Source organism: Diadema setosum, chromosome 4 (assembly GCF_964275005.1).
Source record: "Diadema setosum chromosome 4, eeDiaSeto1, whole genome shotgun sequence".
Classification (NCBI taxonomy): domain Eukaryota; kingdom Metazoa; phylum Echinodermata; class Echinoidea; order Diadematoida; family Diadematidae; genus Diadema; species Diadema setosum.
In genome coordinates this window covers 7,771,653-7,786,597 of record NC_092688.1, presented here as the reverse complement: position 1 = coordinate 7,786,597, position 14,945 = coordinate 7,771,653, and the positions used below count along the sequence as shown (strand labels likewise).

At 37.8% G+C, this 14,945-nt stretch overlaps 2 protein-coding genes across 2 annotated transcripts in view; one reads left to right on the top strand and one right to left on the bottom strand.

The window, feature by feature from the left end:
- Positions 1 to 14,945, bottom strand: part of LOC140227456 (DNA repair and recombination protein RAD54B-like) — a 294,723-nt gene that overhangs the window by 71,111 nt on the left and 208,667 nt on the right. The gene's annotated exons all lie outside the window — the stretch shown is intronic.
- LOC140226822 (alpha-1A adrenergic receptor-like) lies at positions 7,286 to 8,787 on the top strand. The gene has a single exon (XM_072307250.1). The coding sequence runs from the start codon at positions 7,341 to 7,343 to the stop codon at positions 8,496 to 8,498; it is 1,158 nt and encodes a 385-aa protein (XP_072163351.1). The 5' UTR covers positions 7,286 to 7,340; the 3' UTR covers positions 8,499 to 8,787.

The window sequence follows — 14,945 nt, the reverse complement described above, 5'->3', positions numbered from 1 at the left end:
TTTATTCAAAGCCTTGCGTCACAAGGTTGAAACAATCACCTTTTTAGGTAAAGGCAACATGGGTCTGAATCTTCATCTGCTGCATAGACTACCCATTCTGGCATGTACTGTAGTTTTCAAAATCTCTCCCTTTGGTTCCATGTTAGTTTGTAGCTCTAAGTTCTTCTCGGGTAGAGAAGCACATATTTCGGTTGTAAAGTAGGCCAATGTTAACTCTGTCGTCAGCTTCAAAACAGGTCTGGCAGAAGTCTTTTCTTTCTTTTGCATAGCTCATTGTTTGCTTGTGGCTTTATTATGGTAGTAAAAGGAATTGTTAGTAGAGGATAAGACCCCTGACAGGGCAGGTGCCAATGGGTTGTTAAAATTTAGCACAGTAGAAACTTGTTACATAAAAATGAAACGCCTCGCATAATCATTTTCTTCTGTCCTGCAGAACATTTATTTTCTTCTTCAGTTGATTGTATTCATCTGCTGACATGAGATACCTGATATAATGAACAAAATGTCACAGCCTTCAAAGAGCGCATAGTGTTTTGGTTGAGACCTAACTTCAGGTTTCTGACATTTTTTTGGTGAGCTAATGTAAAACCTCTCATGAAATATGTAAGAGCATGTAATTCCAAGAGGGATTTAATGTTTATTTGATGAAAATCAGTTCTAAAATGGCTGAGATATCCCCAACAGAGCACTTGTAATCAAAAGGTGGGACCCACCTTTTATTAGGATCACTTTGTTTTACTTTGTTTTTGAATGTCTCAGCCATTCCAAAACCGATTTTCATCTAATAAACTTTGAATTCCTCTTAAAATGATATGCTGTGTACTATTTCATAAGTGGTTTCTTATTTCGCAAAAAGATTAAAGCCCAATCCTCATTTCCATCAATACTCCCTTTAAGAGCTTCTTCATGGCCAAATCTCCACTCTTATCCCTTTATAGAATCAACTGCTAGATGCTTATAGACACATTTACTAAAATTGTGTGAAATCAACTCAAATAAAGCTATGGCGACTATTGTGGCAAGAGTAACAGCAACTGTGAAGCTGAGTTGAATCCATGTGTCATTCTTGAACAACCAAGTAGCTACTTGCTGGTGTGGAAATGGGTACCAGATATTCAGACATGCTCATCAATGAGGTAGAAAACAATATGAAAAAAAAACAACCTCTTATCCTGATAGCAGGATAGTCTACTTTCACAAAGCTAGCCTTTCTTCATGTCTATTTTTGTCTTTATCTTTTAAGCTCTGAAAATAACTTTAGCACTAAAGGGCTTTTTACACTTGCAAATTTTTGCTTAGTCCCGTACCAACGGTGGGGTAAGGGGGGGGGGGGGAGGGGGGGGGGAGGCCTTAGCCCCACCATTGGTAATGGACTTTCCTTGGCCCACTTTCTGTTTTAATACACTTGCTTTTGCCAAAGTGGGCTAGCCCCACCGATAATCCCATACTATCTGGCCCTGCAAAAACGCAGGGTTAGCACCGCAATTGCGGTGCCAAGCAAGCGAGCGTAAACAGAACAAAGAAATAATCCGGGGCTAAGCGATGGAGAGGAAGCCCGAACCCTACAAAATACTGGACTAATCATACGAGTGTGAAAAGGTCAGTTTTCTCTTTAGCCTGAGACAAGATCTCAGTACAGGATTTATTGGCAAGTGTAAAAAGCTGAAAAAAAATGGTACGGGATTATCGATAGTCCTGGGTCAGAGAAAGTGCGGGGTTAAGAAACACAAGTGTAAAAAGGGCTACAGAGACCTTCAAAAAGTTATGATGTGCTATACGATAAAAAAAAAAAAAAAAATCATAGTGTCCCTGTCATATGAAAATGCTTTTATCAGCTTTATCAGCAGTAGTAAGTATGATATACTATCGTGGGTTATGTCACCTGTTTATGGAAACAACAGTTATTTTTAAGTCCATTTTTACTACCCATCCCCTTTAAGTTTGCCAGTTAGATATTGTGTTTTTATCAGTTTTTACAGAACACTTTTTAGAATGGTATGATCAGACATGTCATAGACCCCTTTTTGTTTCATAAGAACTCTTTACACATGTTCACTTTCAATTCTGATGACTTTTGAAAGGAAAGTGCTACTGTATTCAAAGCTGGTATCAGTCATGAATAGAGTGTGTTTAATGGGTGTAATCTAACAATCCCTTCACAATGGTTATCGCAGGGTTTTACATCCTGTTTTTTTTTCCCCTATTCATTGCACAGCACGCAACTTTATGAGACTGCACACTTGAATAAACCCTTAACTTAAAAGCCTCATTTCTCAGTTAAGACTTTTCTAGGGTGTGTACTTTATTTTCATTATTTTGATAGGTTAAGGAAGGTCCATTTTTTTTTTATAGCTACATTTTATACATCATTTTTTATGCTTAGAATCTGCTTTTTCTGAATATACCTTAAATAGAAATCCATGTTGGTGATTTTTTATTGGTTTTGTGATGCAGGGTCACATATGGCTACAAAATAAAAGGGATCTACTGGAAAATACTCTGGGAATCCAGACAGCTTTACCTTTTCTTTCCCTGGAGGAATGAAATGAAAGAAACTCTTTTAGGAAATAGAATATCATGTATCATGCATATTCTAAATGCTCTTAAAATGAACTCAGAAACAATGGATGGTTCAAGGGAGATTCAATACAATTCAAGGAAATTAGCCATAGTACCTGACACTGTACCCTGCCAGCAGATTTGACAAACAAGACTTTGAATGCCAGCTTCTCATATGTGTGGGTTGTGAGGTAAAAGGCAACCGGAGCTTTGGTTGTTTCTTGTTGTTGGTTGTTCGCTTGGTCATTGGTTATCCTTTTCCTCTGTACTGCAAATCACTGATCACTGGTATTCTTGTAAAGAGGAAGTTGGGTATAGGTTTCAAGTAAAACTCACTTTCGTACAGAAGCCAAATCGCCCAATCACAGCAGTAGTGACAGTCGTACTGAAGAAGGCGGAACAGGAATCACAGTGTCTTGTTGTGGTCCTAACTCTGAAGAGCACAACTGCGGCATTACTTGGGATCATTGTGCTTTTTGTTTCACGTGTGGTTTATTGCCTCACCACTTCCTCACTAAACACCTTTCAATTTGTTACCGTGAAGCGAGCTGCAAGACATTGGAACTCTTTTTCTTGAGTCCGCTCCTCTGATTGAGATGGTCTTGCCTGCATCTGTCCATCATCATTCTTTAGAGTGACTTTGACTTCTGGAAAGCTCCTGCTAATGGCTGATTTTTTTCTGGATATCATGAAGCAATGTCTCGGGGAAACCAGTGGGTTACGTCACTGACATCAGCTTTGAATCGACTATTTCAGTACTAAAGTAAGTGTACTTTCGATGTTGTTGCAGATGGTGACAAAACACTCACTCACGCACCGTTGGGTAAACAACTTCATGTGTCTGTCTTTTTGTCTGTTTGTCCTGGCATGACACTTAGAAAACCTATGAGGCATTATATACAAGAGAGGGAATTTAAATTTCTTTCACATGTAGTAGTACTTATATAAAGGTAAATCTAACAATCAATATGTCATTCTGCAGTTTCCAGAAACAAATAACCAGGCATACAAGTGTAAACGGCTTCACAATTTTTTTTTTTTTTAATCTATCCTGAGTGAGGTTACAGAGTGAACATTCCTCGAACTGTAAACTACTTTTAAAAACAGGATTGTGTGAGTATATGTATGTATGTATGACACTATTAATCAGGAAATTATATCTGTCCGATTGTACTACATAGACCCCAAAATAACTGGTGTACTAAAATCCTTATCATACGCACTTGATGTCACCTCTTTTCCCTTTCTTTTCTTGTCACTAGACACACAGAATGGTATAGGTTTCTTTGTCATCAGAAATATATGAAGAAAGAAATGGGATTCTGAAATTTGATCTTTACTTCATACTAACAGTGATAACAGTCTTAACCTAAATATGCTGATGAAAGAAGCTGATGTTCTCACTTCAGAATTCTGCTCTCAAACTTTATAAAAATCTTTATCAAATCTTGGGGACTGTGAAATAAAAAAAAGTAGTTTTTTCCTCCCAATTATAAACACAGGAAATTCCTCATTAGTTTTGTATAAAACATTAAAAAAAATATATATATATATATTTTATGATATAATATGTAATGATAGGAATCAATCATACAATTACAAAAACATATCAAAGAAACCTGAATTTGATGTTAGATTTCTAAGAAATGATATATCAAAGAAAAACTTTTTTTTGGTCATTGTGTGTATAACGTTATAGAATGCACATGTTGATTTAGATCAACATTACTGTCTGTTGGTGATAGAAATGGAAGCATTTCTTAACTTCATTTCTTGCTCTCACATTCTTTGTCTATTTGCAACATATCTAGATTATTCACAAATGAAAAATTTTGAACATTATTTGTTCATGATGTTTAAAGAAACTGAATTCACATACAGAGCTATTCCATGTTTGAGTTACCTTCAATGAATGAAGTTAAGTTAAACAAAGAAGAACTATACAAGTTTCATTAATATGTCACAAACAATGAGAATAGTTATGGAATCTCAAATTTCAGAACAGTATTATGGGTCACAATTAAAGTGTATCTGTACACAGAAATTTAGTTTTCTGACATTGTAGGCTATTGTACTGGTAATATCCCTATTAAATATAAGAGTGCAACATTACTCACTTACAGAGATATAGCAATATATAAAGAGACATAGAGCAATCTCTAAAATGCCAAAAATTACATGCGCCTTGATCTAAGAGTAGTTATCTGGCGTTATCGACTGTGTTCAATAGCGTAGTTCAATGATTTTCTGTACGATCAGTGTACTATGATATACTCTCAAAACACGCAAACGCACGCAAATGTCCACGTACGCAGCTAGGTTGGTGCTGCCAGTCCGCGCCGGGCCACTGACCAGGCAGCCGCGGCAACATCTACTCATGCGGATGCATGGCTCGATGAGGCGATACTGATAGACAGTATTCAATACACCAGTAGGTGTGTGCAGACAGAGGTGAAGGAAGGAAACGTGCACACACCGATGGTCAACGCGCGGCTACTATTTTCAGATCTGGCTACTATTGCAGCGCGCACTAGTGCATGCTGATTTATTAAAATGAATATTTCACTTATGGGCATTTTTTGTGATGGGATAGAATTTTCTCTAGAGTTCTTAGGACATGCTCTCACACCTCTCAAATTTGAATTTTAGGGGAGAGATTCCCTTTAATATGAAAATTTGACAAGGTGATGATACATGTAGGTCATCCTCTAACAATCTCTACTATGATATGTATGCAGAAATTTCATAACTTTTTTTCAGTAATGTAGCAACTCACAAAGTATTCCATGTTTACACATTAGAACTTCAGAGTAATTTGATGGGAATTGTGCAATTTCCCTTCTTCTTTGACATTCCCATATTTATATAATTTCTTGTTAGGTACAAAGAGTACCTTTAAAGTCAGAGCCTGTTTGTGAGGAAATGGTGGTTCCTGTTTCATGGGAACAGACTGAGTCCACTGTAAACCAGGATCTAGCTCCCGATAAATGACAGGAAATGATTAAGGGTTTCTGGTTTGATTGCCCTCTCTGTTTTACCCTTGTCATTGATTCTGCTCTAGCCTGGGTCAATAGAAGATGATTTGACTCTCCCTTGTCAGAGCTAGCCTGACGCATTCAGATGTTGCTCTGTCATGGGTTATGCATGAGCAAGACATGTTGCCGGAGAAATTAATTGGTTGACATTCTGTGGTGTTCAGTTGGAGTCTTCACAGTTCAGATTTTGGTGGTGATGTCCAATGGCTAACAAAAGCCACACTTGCCGATGGGCATAGACATTTAAGCTGTCTTCCAGTAATGTCTCTACTTTGATGCTTGGATCACTGGGGAATCTGGCATTTCATCCTTGAACATCATCTCTTATAGTGACACTTTGATACTTAAGCATTATATTACTTGGTAAGAGTTCAGCTTGTTCTGCCCTTGGCAGAGTGTAATTATTGATGCCATCCAAACCTTTCAACTCATCTGCATGCTGAAAGTGTTGAGCAGAGTTCTAGAGGTCTACAATCACTTTTCCTCCAAATAACACCAAGATTTGTTTTCTTCATTTTTTATTTGTTGTTATTGTTGTTGTCGTTGTTATTATTATTATTATTTTTTTTAATTTGATTTTTGCTTCAGGTCTTCTGACGGGAATCCTAACTAGCAGTGATTTGACTGTCCGCTACATAATGTACTTTCCAATTGTTGCTTTACTGGTCAAGGCAAATGTTTATTCTGTGTTGCTGTACTTTTGTAACAGTGTATAAATAGCAGACTAGGCTGTAGTGTGTTTAGAAACACTTGAACTACTTATCAGTCTATAGATATAGTTGCTTTCAGTAACAAAATGCTGGAGAGGGTGGGGTGTAGATGGTGATAGGTCTTATGAAAGAGGCAGAATCATTAGAGCATACAGCATTTAATGTTGTATGCGGAAGACAGGTCACTATTGTAAGTTACTCATTTTATGTCTTATCTCAATATACCTTACAAAAGTAAGACCTTTTTAATGAGAGGTCACATGTGATGCCACAAATAGTCAAAATGGATTTTAGATGTTCACAGTTCATGCTAAAGCATACCAGAATTGTGTAGTTATATACACATGTGTGTGTGTGTGTGTGCGTGTGTGTGTCCTTTGGACAAGATTTCATGGACTAGTGGAGAATGACACTTCATATAATATGCCTGTAGCAGTCGAGTTGCATAAAATTGCATGATGTCTGTGCTACATGACCCTTTGAATCCCAAAGAACTTAGATCCATTTTCTTCCTTTACTAATTGCTTGAGAAAACGATGGGTGACTCCATCAAAGAATATACCATAATGACATCTTGAGTACTGTAAAAGTGGAAATTTTCGCGGTGTTCAAATTTTCGCGCATTTCGCGCAACCAGAAACTAGCGCGAAAATAAAAGCACGCGAATATTTTTGCTTGCCATATGTGCCTGTGCGTGATGTCTTGATTCCGCGGAGTTTAAAACACGCGAAACTCTTCCGGCCCGACCAAGCGTGAAAAATTAGTCACGCGAAAATATCCACTTTTACAGTAGATTGCAGTTTCTTCTGTGTTATGATGTGCAATATCAAATGAATATGGAACTCATATTAAGTTATCATGCCGGCATTCTCTGATTTCAGAGCAGTGTTTAATACACAAATTCCACGTTTTCTTTTCATACATAATCACTAATATAGACTGATTCTAAACTCAATCATGATTCTTTCCTTTTGTCTCTTCTTTACAACTCTTACTCAGATACTAGAAGCTGTGGAAGCATTCACAAGAAGAAAGCATGGAGACAGTTGCACCGGTGACAAATGACAACATCCTTTCGACGGAGCCTGCAGGCAATGACTCTGATAGAGTGCGCTCCGTGTATGAGATGTATGGTTACCATCATGTTATAATTGTATCAACACTATTCTCCATCATCGCTTTTGTTGGCATCACAGGCAATATCCTGGTCTTTTTTGCCGTGTCCCTGTCCCGCAAACTGCACAACGTCACAAACGCTTTCATCGTCAACCTCACCGTCTGCGACTTCCTCACTTGTTGCGTGTTGCCGTTTCATGCGGTTGCAGTTATCTCGGAAGATGGCTGGCCGCTGGCAGACTGGTTTTGCAGCTTCATCGCTGCTCTGGCTATCATCACAAACACCTGTGGAATCCTCAACCTCGCAGCCATTGCACTCAATCGCTACATCCTGATAACAAAGCCCAGGAAGAAGTACATGAAAATGTATAAGCAAAAGAAAGTAGCCATTATGATTGCAAGCACATGGATCTTCCCTTTCATTTTTCTCCTCACACCACAGTTTTTCCTGGGCGGCCTCGGATACCAGGACATGTTCAGGGTCTGTATTTGGAACTCGCGCCACGATTACGCCCTGATCTTCCAGGGCATCGCCGCCATCGCCTTCTTCGTTTCCACGGTGATCATCATCTTCTCCTACGTCTCCATATACGTCTTTGTGAGGAGGCACATGCGGATGATGGAGGGCAAGCAAGATAATGAGATGCAGGCTTCCACGGATGCTGCTGAAGAGGAGAGTGCAGTCACTGTGAATGGTGTCAATGGAAGGGACAACACCCTGAAACAGAGAAAGTCCAAGAAGAATGGTATCAGCAGGAAGCAAATAGAAATCACCAAGAACCTATGTCTAGTGGTGGTGACCTTCTTCATCTGTGTTCTCCCATACACCATCCACCTCCCGACTGGTATCTATGACATGCGTGGGACGTACTTTGCCTTGCTCTTTATGTCCCATGCCTGCATCAACCCCATCTTGTACGCATCCAAGCATCCACATTTCAAGATCATCTTCAAGTGCATCTTCAAGTTCCAGTATAGCGAGATTCCGATGCAGACCGCATGGCTCAAGAACATTCTGTCAACGGGACCCTCCACCTACTCAACAGCTGTAAGCAGCACAGATGGTCGTTTTGCCTGAGGAATGTTTAGGGAATTCGTACTAAAAACGACTGAATATGTTATGCCAAACTTTAAAACACCACATGGATTCAGTTTTAGGCTGCTGGTGTACATTTGGAGACATGAACTCCTTGCTTCCAAAACTGAGGAAGGACTATTCTCTCCAAGCACTACTTCTATGATCAACTGACTATGGAAGATTGCTAGAAAATAATAAGTTGTTTTACAGTGTACGACACTGTATTTGGATAGTGCAAATCTTATTTTATGGGGCCATTGGATTGCCCATGGTGCATATCAAGATATCACAGGAGAAAAGGATGTTCTGAATTCATCCTCTATGAAATGTTTGCAAACATATACATCCTCCACGCATTATGATTGATGAGGATAATGATGAATTTGATGAGATTGGTTGAGGATGATGATCTACAAACTCATTCTCTGGTAATAAGCCACCTGTGGTGGAGTTATCATCCGGCATAAAATGGTATTTATGCATCTTATCTCGTTGTCATTTTCCATGATTTCTACCTAGAGGTGGTAAGATGGCTGAGGCCACTTTCTCTTAAACCTCACAAGTAGGCTCTGCATCTTATGGGGTATGTCTCTGGAAGCCATGGTGTAAATTCTAATCACAACATGGTTTTGGTAATGACAACCACATGATAATGATGACTGCATGTGTACATTTGAAATTGCACCAACTTGCAAACATTGAAGAGACTCATTGTAATATTGCTGCAGTCAATACATGCTTCTAACGGCCAACCATCTGATGCTTGGATATTGAAAATATATAGAACTAATACAGTACTACTGTAGTCTATTATCATTTAATCATAATAAGACATCTGCAGAGGATTGAAAATAGTGATTAAAACTGCTCTGTTGTCTCACTGAAGCCTTTTCATCTGAACCTTACTGCACACCTACAACTAGGTGCCTTCTTCTGCATAACTAATTGGGGCAAAATGGTGCTACCCTTTTTGTTGTTTTCAAAAACATTAAACTGTTCTTAAGAAAAAAAAAAGCAACTAAAAACTAATGTCCATTTACCAGTCGGTAGATATCATTTTTGTTGCTGTTGTTGTTATTATTATTCTCTTACTGTCCAGTTTGGAATCTCCATACAAAGGTCGGGCTGTGTAACATCTGAAAGCAAAATTTTTTCTTCTTCTTATTCAGAGTTTCTTGTTGGTTACAAGTTGCAGCAAAGAGCCACATGTTGTTGTTTTAAAGAACGAAAGGAGAGAGAGAGAGAAAATGAGGCCCTATACAAATAATTTGCCTCATGGGGCCCTATACAAATAATTTGCCCCATGGGGCCCTATACAAATAATTTGCCACATGTAGCTATCTGGGAATATCTAAATAAGGAAAAATGCTGTGAAATGTGGCTTGCCGTGACCTGTACTTGTGTAGATGTCATGATAGCTGTGCATTTGTGCAAGTTTTAGTTTGTATATACTTGATATAAGTGCAATCCACAAATTTTAATGAGGAATTTAATGACTAGTATGATTGTCATATATTTCATGTCATGATAGATCAAGTTACAAACTTTGGCAAATGCATATGTGTGTATATTTGTGTTGAAAATGAAACATATGCTACAGCAAGTCACCCTACAAAAGGTTTACATGCAAAAGAAAAAAAAATAACATCAAAATGGGAAGTAGTGTACAGTGCTATATCACATGGGTAATCTATTCAATATGTGTTTACTTCAGAATACAAAAATGCAAAGTGTGAATTGAGCGGGTGAATTGGTCAAATAGATAGCCCTGTCCTGGACTTATTGGATCCACATTATTTTTCATCATGCTAAATGGCAGTGGAAGTAGCTTTTACATGACTAATGGGAGTGCCCATTATTCTACTCTTCAGGGTGTGTAATTTTCCTTTGGATTGACAGCATGTGATATTTATTTGTCCCTTTTCAAAAGGGCAGGACATTTCTTTCTGATAAATGATATCTGGAAAGTAATCAATGGAACACTGCAATAAAGTTATTATTTTCTCTAGTAATGGATCCTCGTGCATATCTTTCTTATTGGTATAAAGATCCAGAAACAGCCAAGTATCAATGATGAGAAAGTATCTCGCAGACTACTGTAAACCAAGAAATTTTTGGAATGCATGGAACATTCACGGATTTCGTGAGGAGCCAAGATTTGTGAAAGTAAAATGCATGCAAAAGTTTTAGTCAACAATGCACTGATTGCCAGTGGCAATAAGCAAAAGTTTAATGCCATGAAAATGGTGGTTGGGTCCAGTTTGCAGAGTTTCACACCATGAATGTTTCTAGTTTTACATTTTCTCACAGGGCATTCTGTGAGTAAAAAGTTTGGTTAAAGGGAAGGTAAACCCAAAGAGCAATGTGGATTGAGTGAAAGCAGCAACATTAGTAGAACACATCAGTGAAAGTTTGAAGAAAATCGGACAATCGATGCAAAAGTTATGAATTTTTAAAGTTTTGGTGTTGGAACCGCTGGATGAGGAGACTACTAGAGGATATGACGTATGAGTGGACAACAATACAAAGAAAATATAAAGGATATTCAACAAAAATTCACTTTTCTGGAATTATGAAAGAGCAGTGGACCAACCGCTTTCAGAAAGCAGGGGGAATAATTGCTACCCTTAACATTTGTCAATATCAAGTTGATGGAATTTGTAATTTTCATGAAAAATGGATTTTTGTGGTATTTTCTTTATATTTTCTTGATATTGTAGTCCACTCATACGTCATAACCGCTAGTAGTCTCCTCATCCAGCGGTTCCAACACCAAAACTTTAAAAATTCATAACTTTTGCATCGATTGTCTGATTTTCTTCAATCTTTCACTGATGTGTTCTACTAATGTTGCTGCTTTCACTCAATCCACATTAATCTTGGGGTTTATCTTCCCTTTAATGTCAAAATAGCATCGGGATGTATTTGAGTCATTGTTTTCAGTACACTTGATGAAAACTTTTCAGCCACATTTGCACGCATGTACTCCTACATCAGCTTGTAGCAAGGTTGGACTGTTACGTTACTACACAGTCTGTAGTCTAGTGGGATGATTTGAAGCAGAAAAGGGACAGAATGCCATTTGTTGTCCATTAATATATGCTGAAAACAGGTTAACACAATATTTCAATTCAAAGCTTTATGTTGCCATTATGACTGTAGTTTGCATTCTCACTGTTAATATGTTAGGTTTCGTAATCAACAAAATTTTACGGTTGTATTTTAGGCTCTAATGGCAATAGAGAATAGTCAAAATTTTCCCTCGAACTCAGGATTGTAGACAGTAGTGTAATGACAGTGAGTGGAACATACAGAGACACTGTACATTGCAATTTATCAAATCATTACTCGTGACAAAGAAATGTATGAAATCTTACTATGATTACAAGTGGTCATGCACGTAGGCAGGGCTGGTGGTCATAATTTGTATATTTTGTTATACCTGTATCTTTAGATATGCTGTGGAGAAAAAGAAACTCAAACATTAAGATTAAAATTATTGCAGTTTCATCACTATGGTGTGAATACGATACACAGTTGGTGGTTACCTGATAAAACCTCTACAGACTGGCCAATTCTGTGTAATCATGTGTGTGTGTGTGTGTGTGTGTGTGTGTGTGTTGTGTAGGCTTGTTTGTGGGTGGCATATAATATAACATGAGCACATTGCTATTACTTTCTGAAGCCACTGTGGTAAAGATGTGATCTGCAGTTTCCATTAATTTTGCAACCTCAAAATATAAAGTATCTTTTTTGTGGTGCCTGTGTGGTGTGGGTGTTTAGTGTGAGTAAATGACATGTGAGGTAGCATAACTTTCTAAACATTTGTACATACAACCTTTTGGCTCATGCCATGATAATGCTTTTGATACCTATGGTAAAGTGCCATAGAAACTTGAAAAAGTCCTCAAAACAATAATTCTTCTCTTTCTGTACATTGTATGTGAATATACAGGGTTTTTTTTTTTGTTTGCTTTTGTTTTGGTTTTTTTACATGTATGATTCATATGTTTGACATCCAGGAGGTAATACTACAATAAGCGATTTACACCATGTCACTAAAAATAAGCTCAATAGCTTGACCCTTTGTGAGCAAAGACAATGTTTGATACACATAATGTTCTTGATTGTGGAATACAGTCCAAGCTTGAATAATGCTCTGAATGAAGACCGACGTGATCCTGGTTGTAATGGGTCTTTGGCTATAAAAATATATAAAAACATATAAAATATGCATTGGTTATGACTCTCTTTACAGGGTTAAATCATCAATCACAATGCACATAGGTCACACATAATTGCATTTGTGTTTCATTCCAAATTATGAATCAAATGATATTTTTCACCACATATCAAAAATTTCTTTACTATGGCACTCTTATCATTCACAGAATCGTTGATGTGTTCAAACAAAATGGATGGGAGTGATACACCCACATTAAAGGACAAGTCCACCTTCATATACATAAGGATTGAGAGAATGCAGCAATATTAGAACATATCAGTGAAAGTTTGAGGAAAATGGGACAATCCGTTCAAAAGTTACAAATATTTTAAGTACATTGTATCTGCGCAGTCACTGCTGGAAGAGAAGACTACTACAGTGGATGATGTCACATGCGTACAACTATATAAGGAAAATAAAAAGGGAATTTCACAAAACTTTACTTTTTGAATAAAGTGCACATTTCTCTGACTTGCTACAGATGTATGTTAAGGGTAATATTATTCCCCCTGCCTTCTAAAAGAAAGAAGTCAAGTGTTCTTATTTTTATGTGAGAAAAATTGAAATATGTTGAATTTTCTTTATTCTTTCTTTATATCGTTGTACTCATGTGACATCACAAGCTATAATAGTCTTTTCATCCAGCCGTGACTGAGCAGAAACTTCAAAAATTCATCTCTTTTTAACAGATTGTCCGATTTTGCTCAAACTCTCACTGATGTGTTCTACTAACATTGCTGCATTCACTCAACCCACATGTCTATGAAGGTAAACTTGTCCTTTAATACCACGATTGAAGTTTCAACAGTAGGAGTCAAGGCGTCAAAGTCTGACGTGCCATCAGAGGCCGCTGATTGCAGTCAAGAGGTCAAGCGTATCCTGCTTCTCCTCATTGCTTTCAAGATCATTTGATACCGATATGATGGTAGGTGGGAAACAGAAAGAGAAGGGGCAGAGAAAAACAAAAGAGAGACAGATACCGCGGGAGAGAGAAAGAGAAGAAAAAGAGAAAGAGAAACGGTGATATTGTGTTCATACTTGGCGATCTGCCATGCTAGTGAAGAAAAATAACAAAAATACTTTTTGGTCCGTTGATGAAACTGGAGCTTATTTTGCGGTTTAGGCTAACACATCATGAAGGCACTTGTCTGCCTCATTAACATTCGAGCAAATACCCTTTTCGCACATAGCTACACCCTTCACAAGCACAGAAGGAGGAACACAGATCATGATAAAGATCTGTCTATTCCATTCCTCATCAACTGACATTGACGTTGTTTACAAGTTGCCAGTGACAGGCGTAAGTGAAGGGTTATGGGCTAAACTATGGGTAAGTCTTTTTGTAAGGTTGGGTTTTATCTACAACTACATGTAGGGCAGCAAAAGACATCCCTTTAATAATAGCAAGTCATTGACATCCTGTTCATGTTACAGAGAAGGATCTTTACTTGTAAAGCAGCCATTGATGCAAAACAGAAATGATTTGATAACGCCAGGAATACCCGCACCTGTCCCTCACTACTTGTCTAACTGTCTCTGTCCCATTCGTGCGTCACTAATGACCTTGAAATAAGTCAAGTATTTCCACTCAAACTTTTGACCCTGATGTTTGAAGCAGCAATGCTATAGCTCATTGTTCTTTGCCAAAGTTCTTTTTTCCCAACAATTGAAGGGTGACAAAAATTTAAGCACTACTTTTATTAAACCCTGTCAAATATCATCAGCAAAACTTACCCTGTCATAGAATTCAAAGTCTGAATCTTTGACCCTTAACCTTTGATACAGCTTGCCCAGAGTCATTCAAATATGTTGTCATAGCATATTATGCAGGTACTACATTTCGCTGTTATTGAAAATGCCATACACCAGAGCAATTGTGATGAAAGTTTGCATGCTGACTTTCATTAGATCTATCCCAATGCCAAACAGAATGATTTGTTCTTTTCCTGACCTGCTCTTGACTTATTCTTGACCAAATTTCAGATTTTGGGGTAACCTCTCTTGACCTTTGATCTTTGACCTTCAACCTTCTCCTCCATCTGAATCTTTTCAGGTTGTTGGTGTAAGATCACACAAATTACATAACAGGACTTGCCTAGCAACATTAGCCACAAGCAGGCGTGATAGGCAGAGAACAATCTAACCAACAAGAAACAAGAAACAAAACAAAACAAAACAAACACAAAATGCTGTTTTTCATCTTATTCTTAATACAGATACAC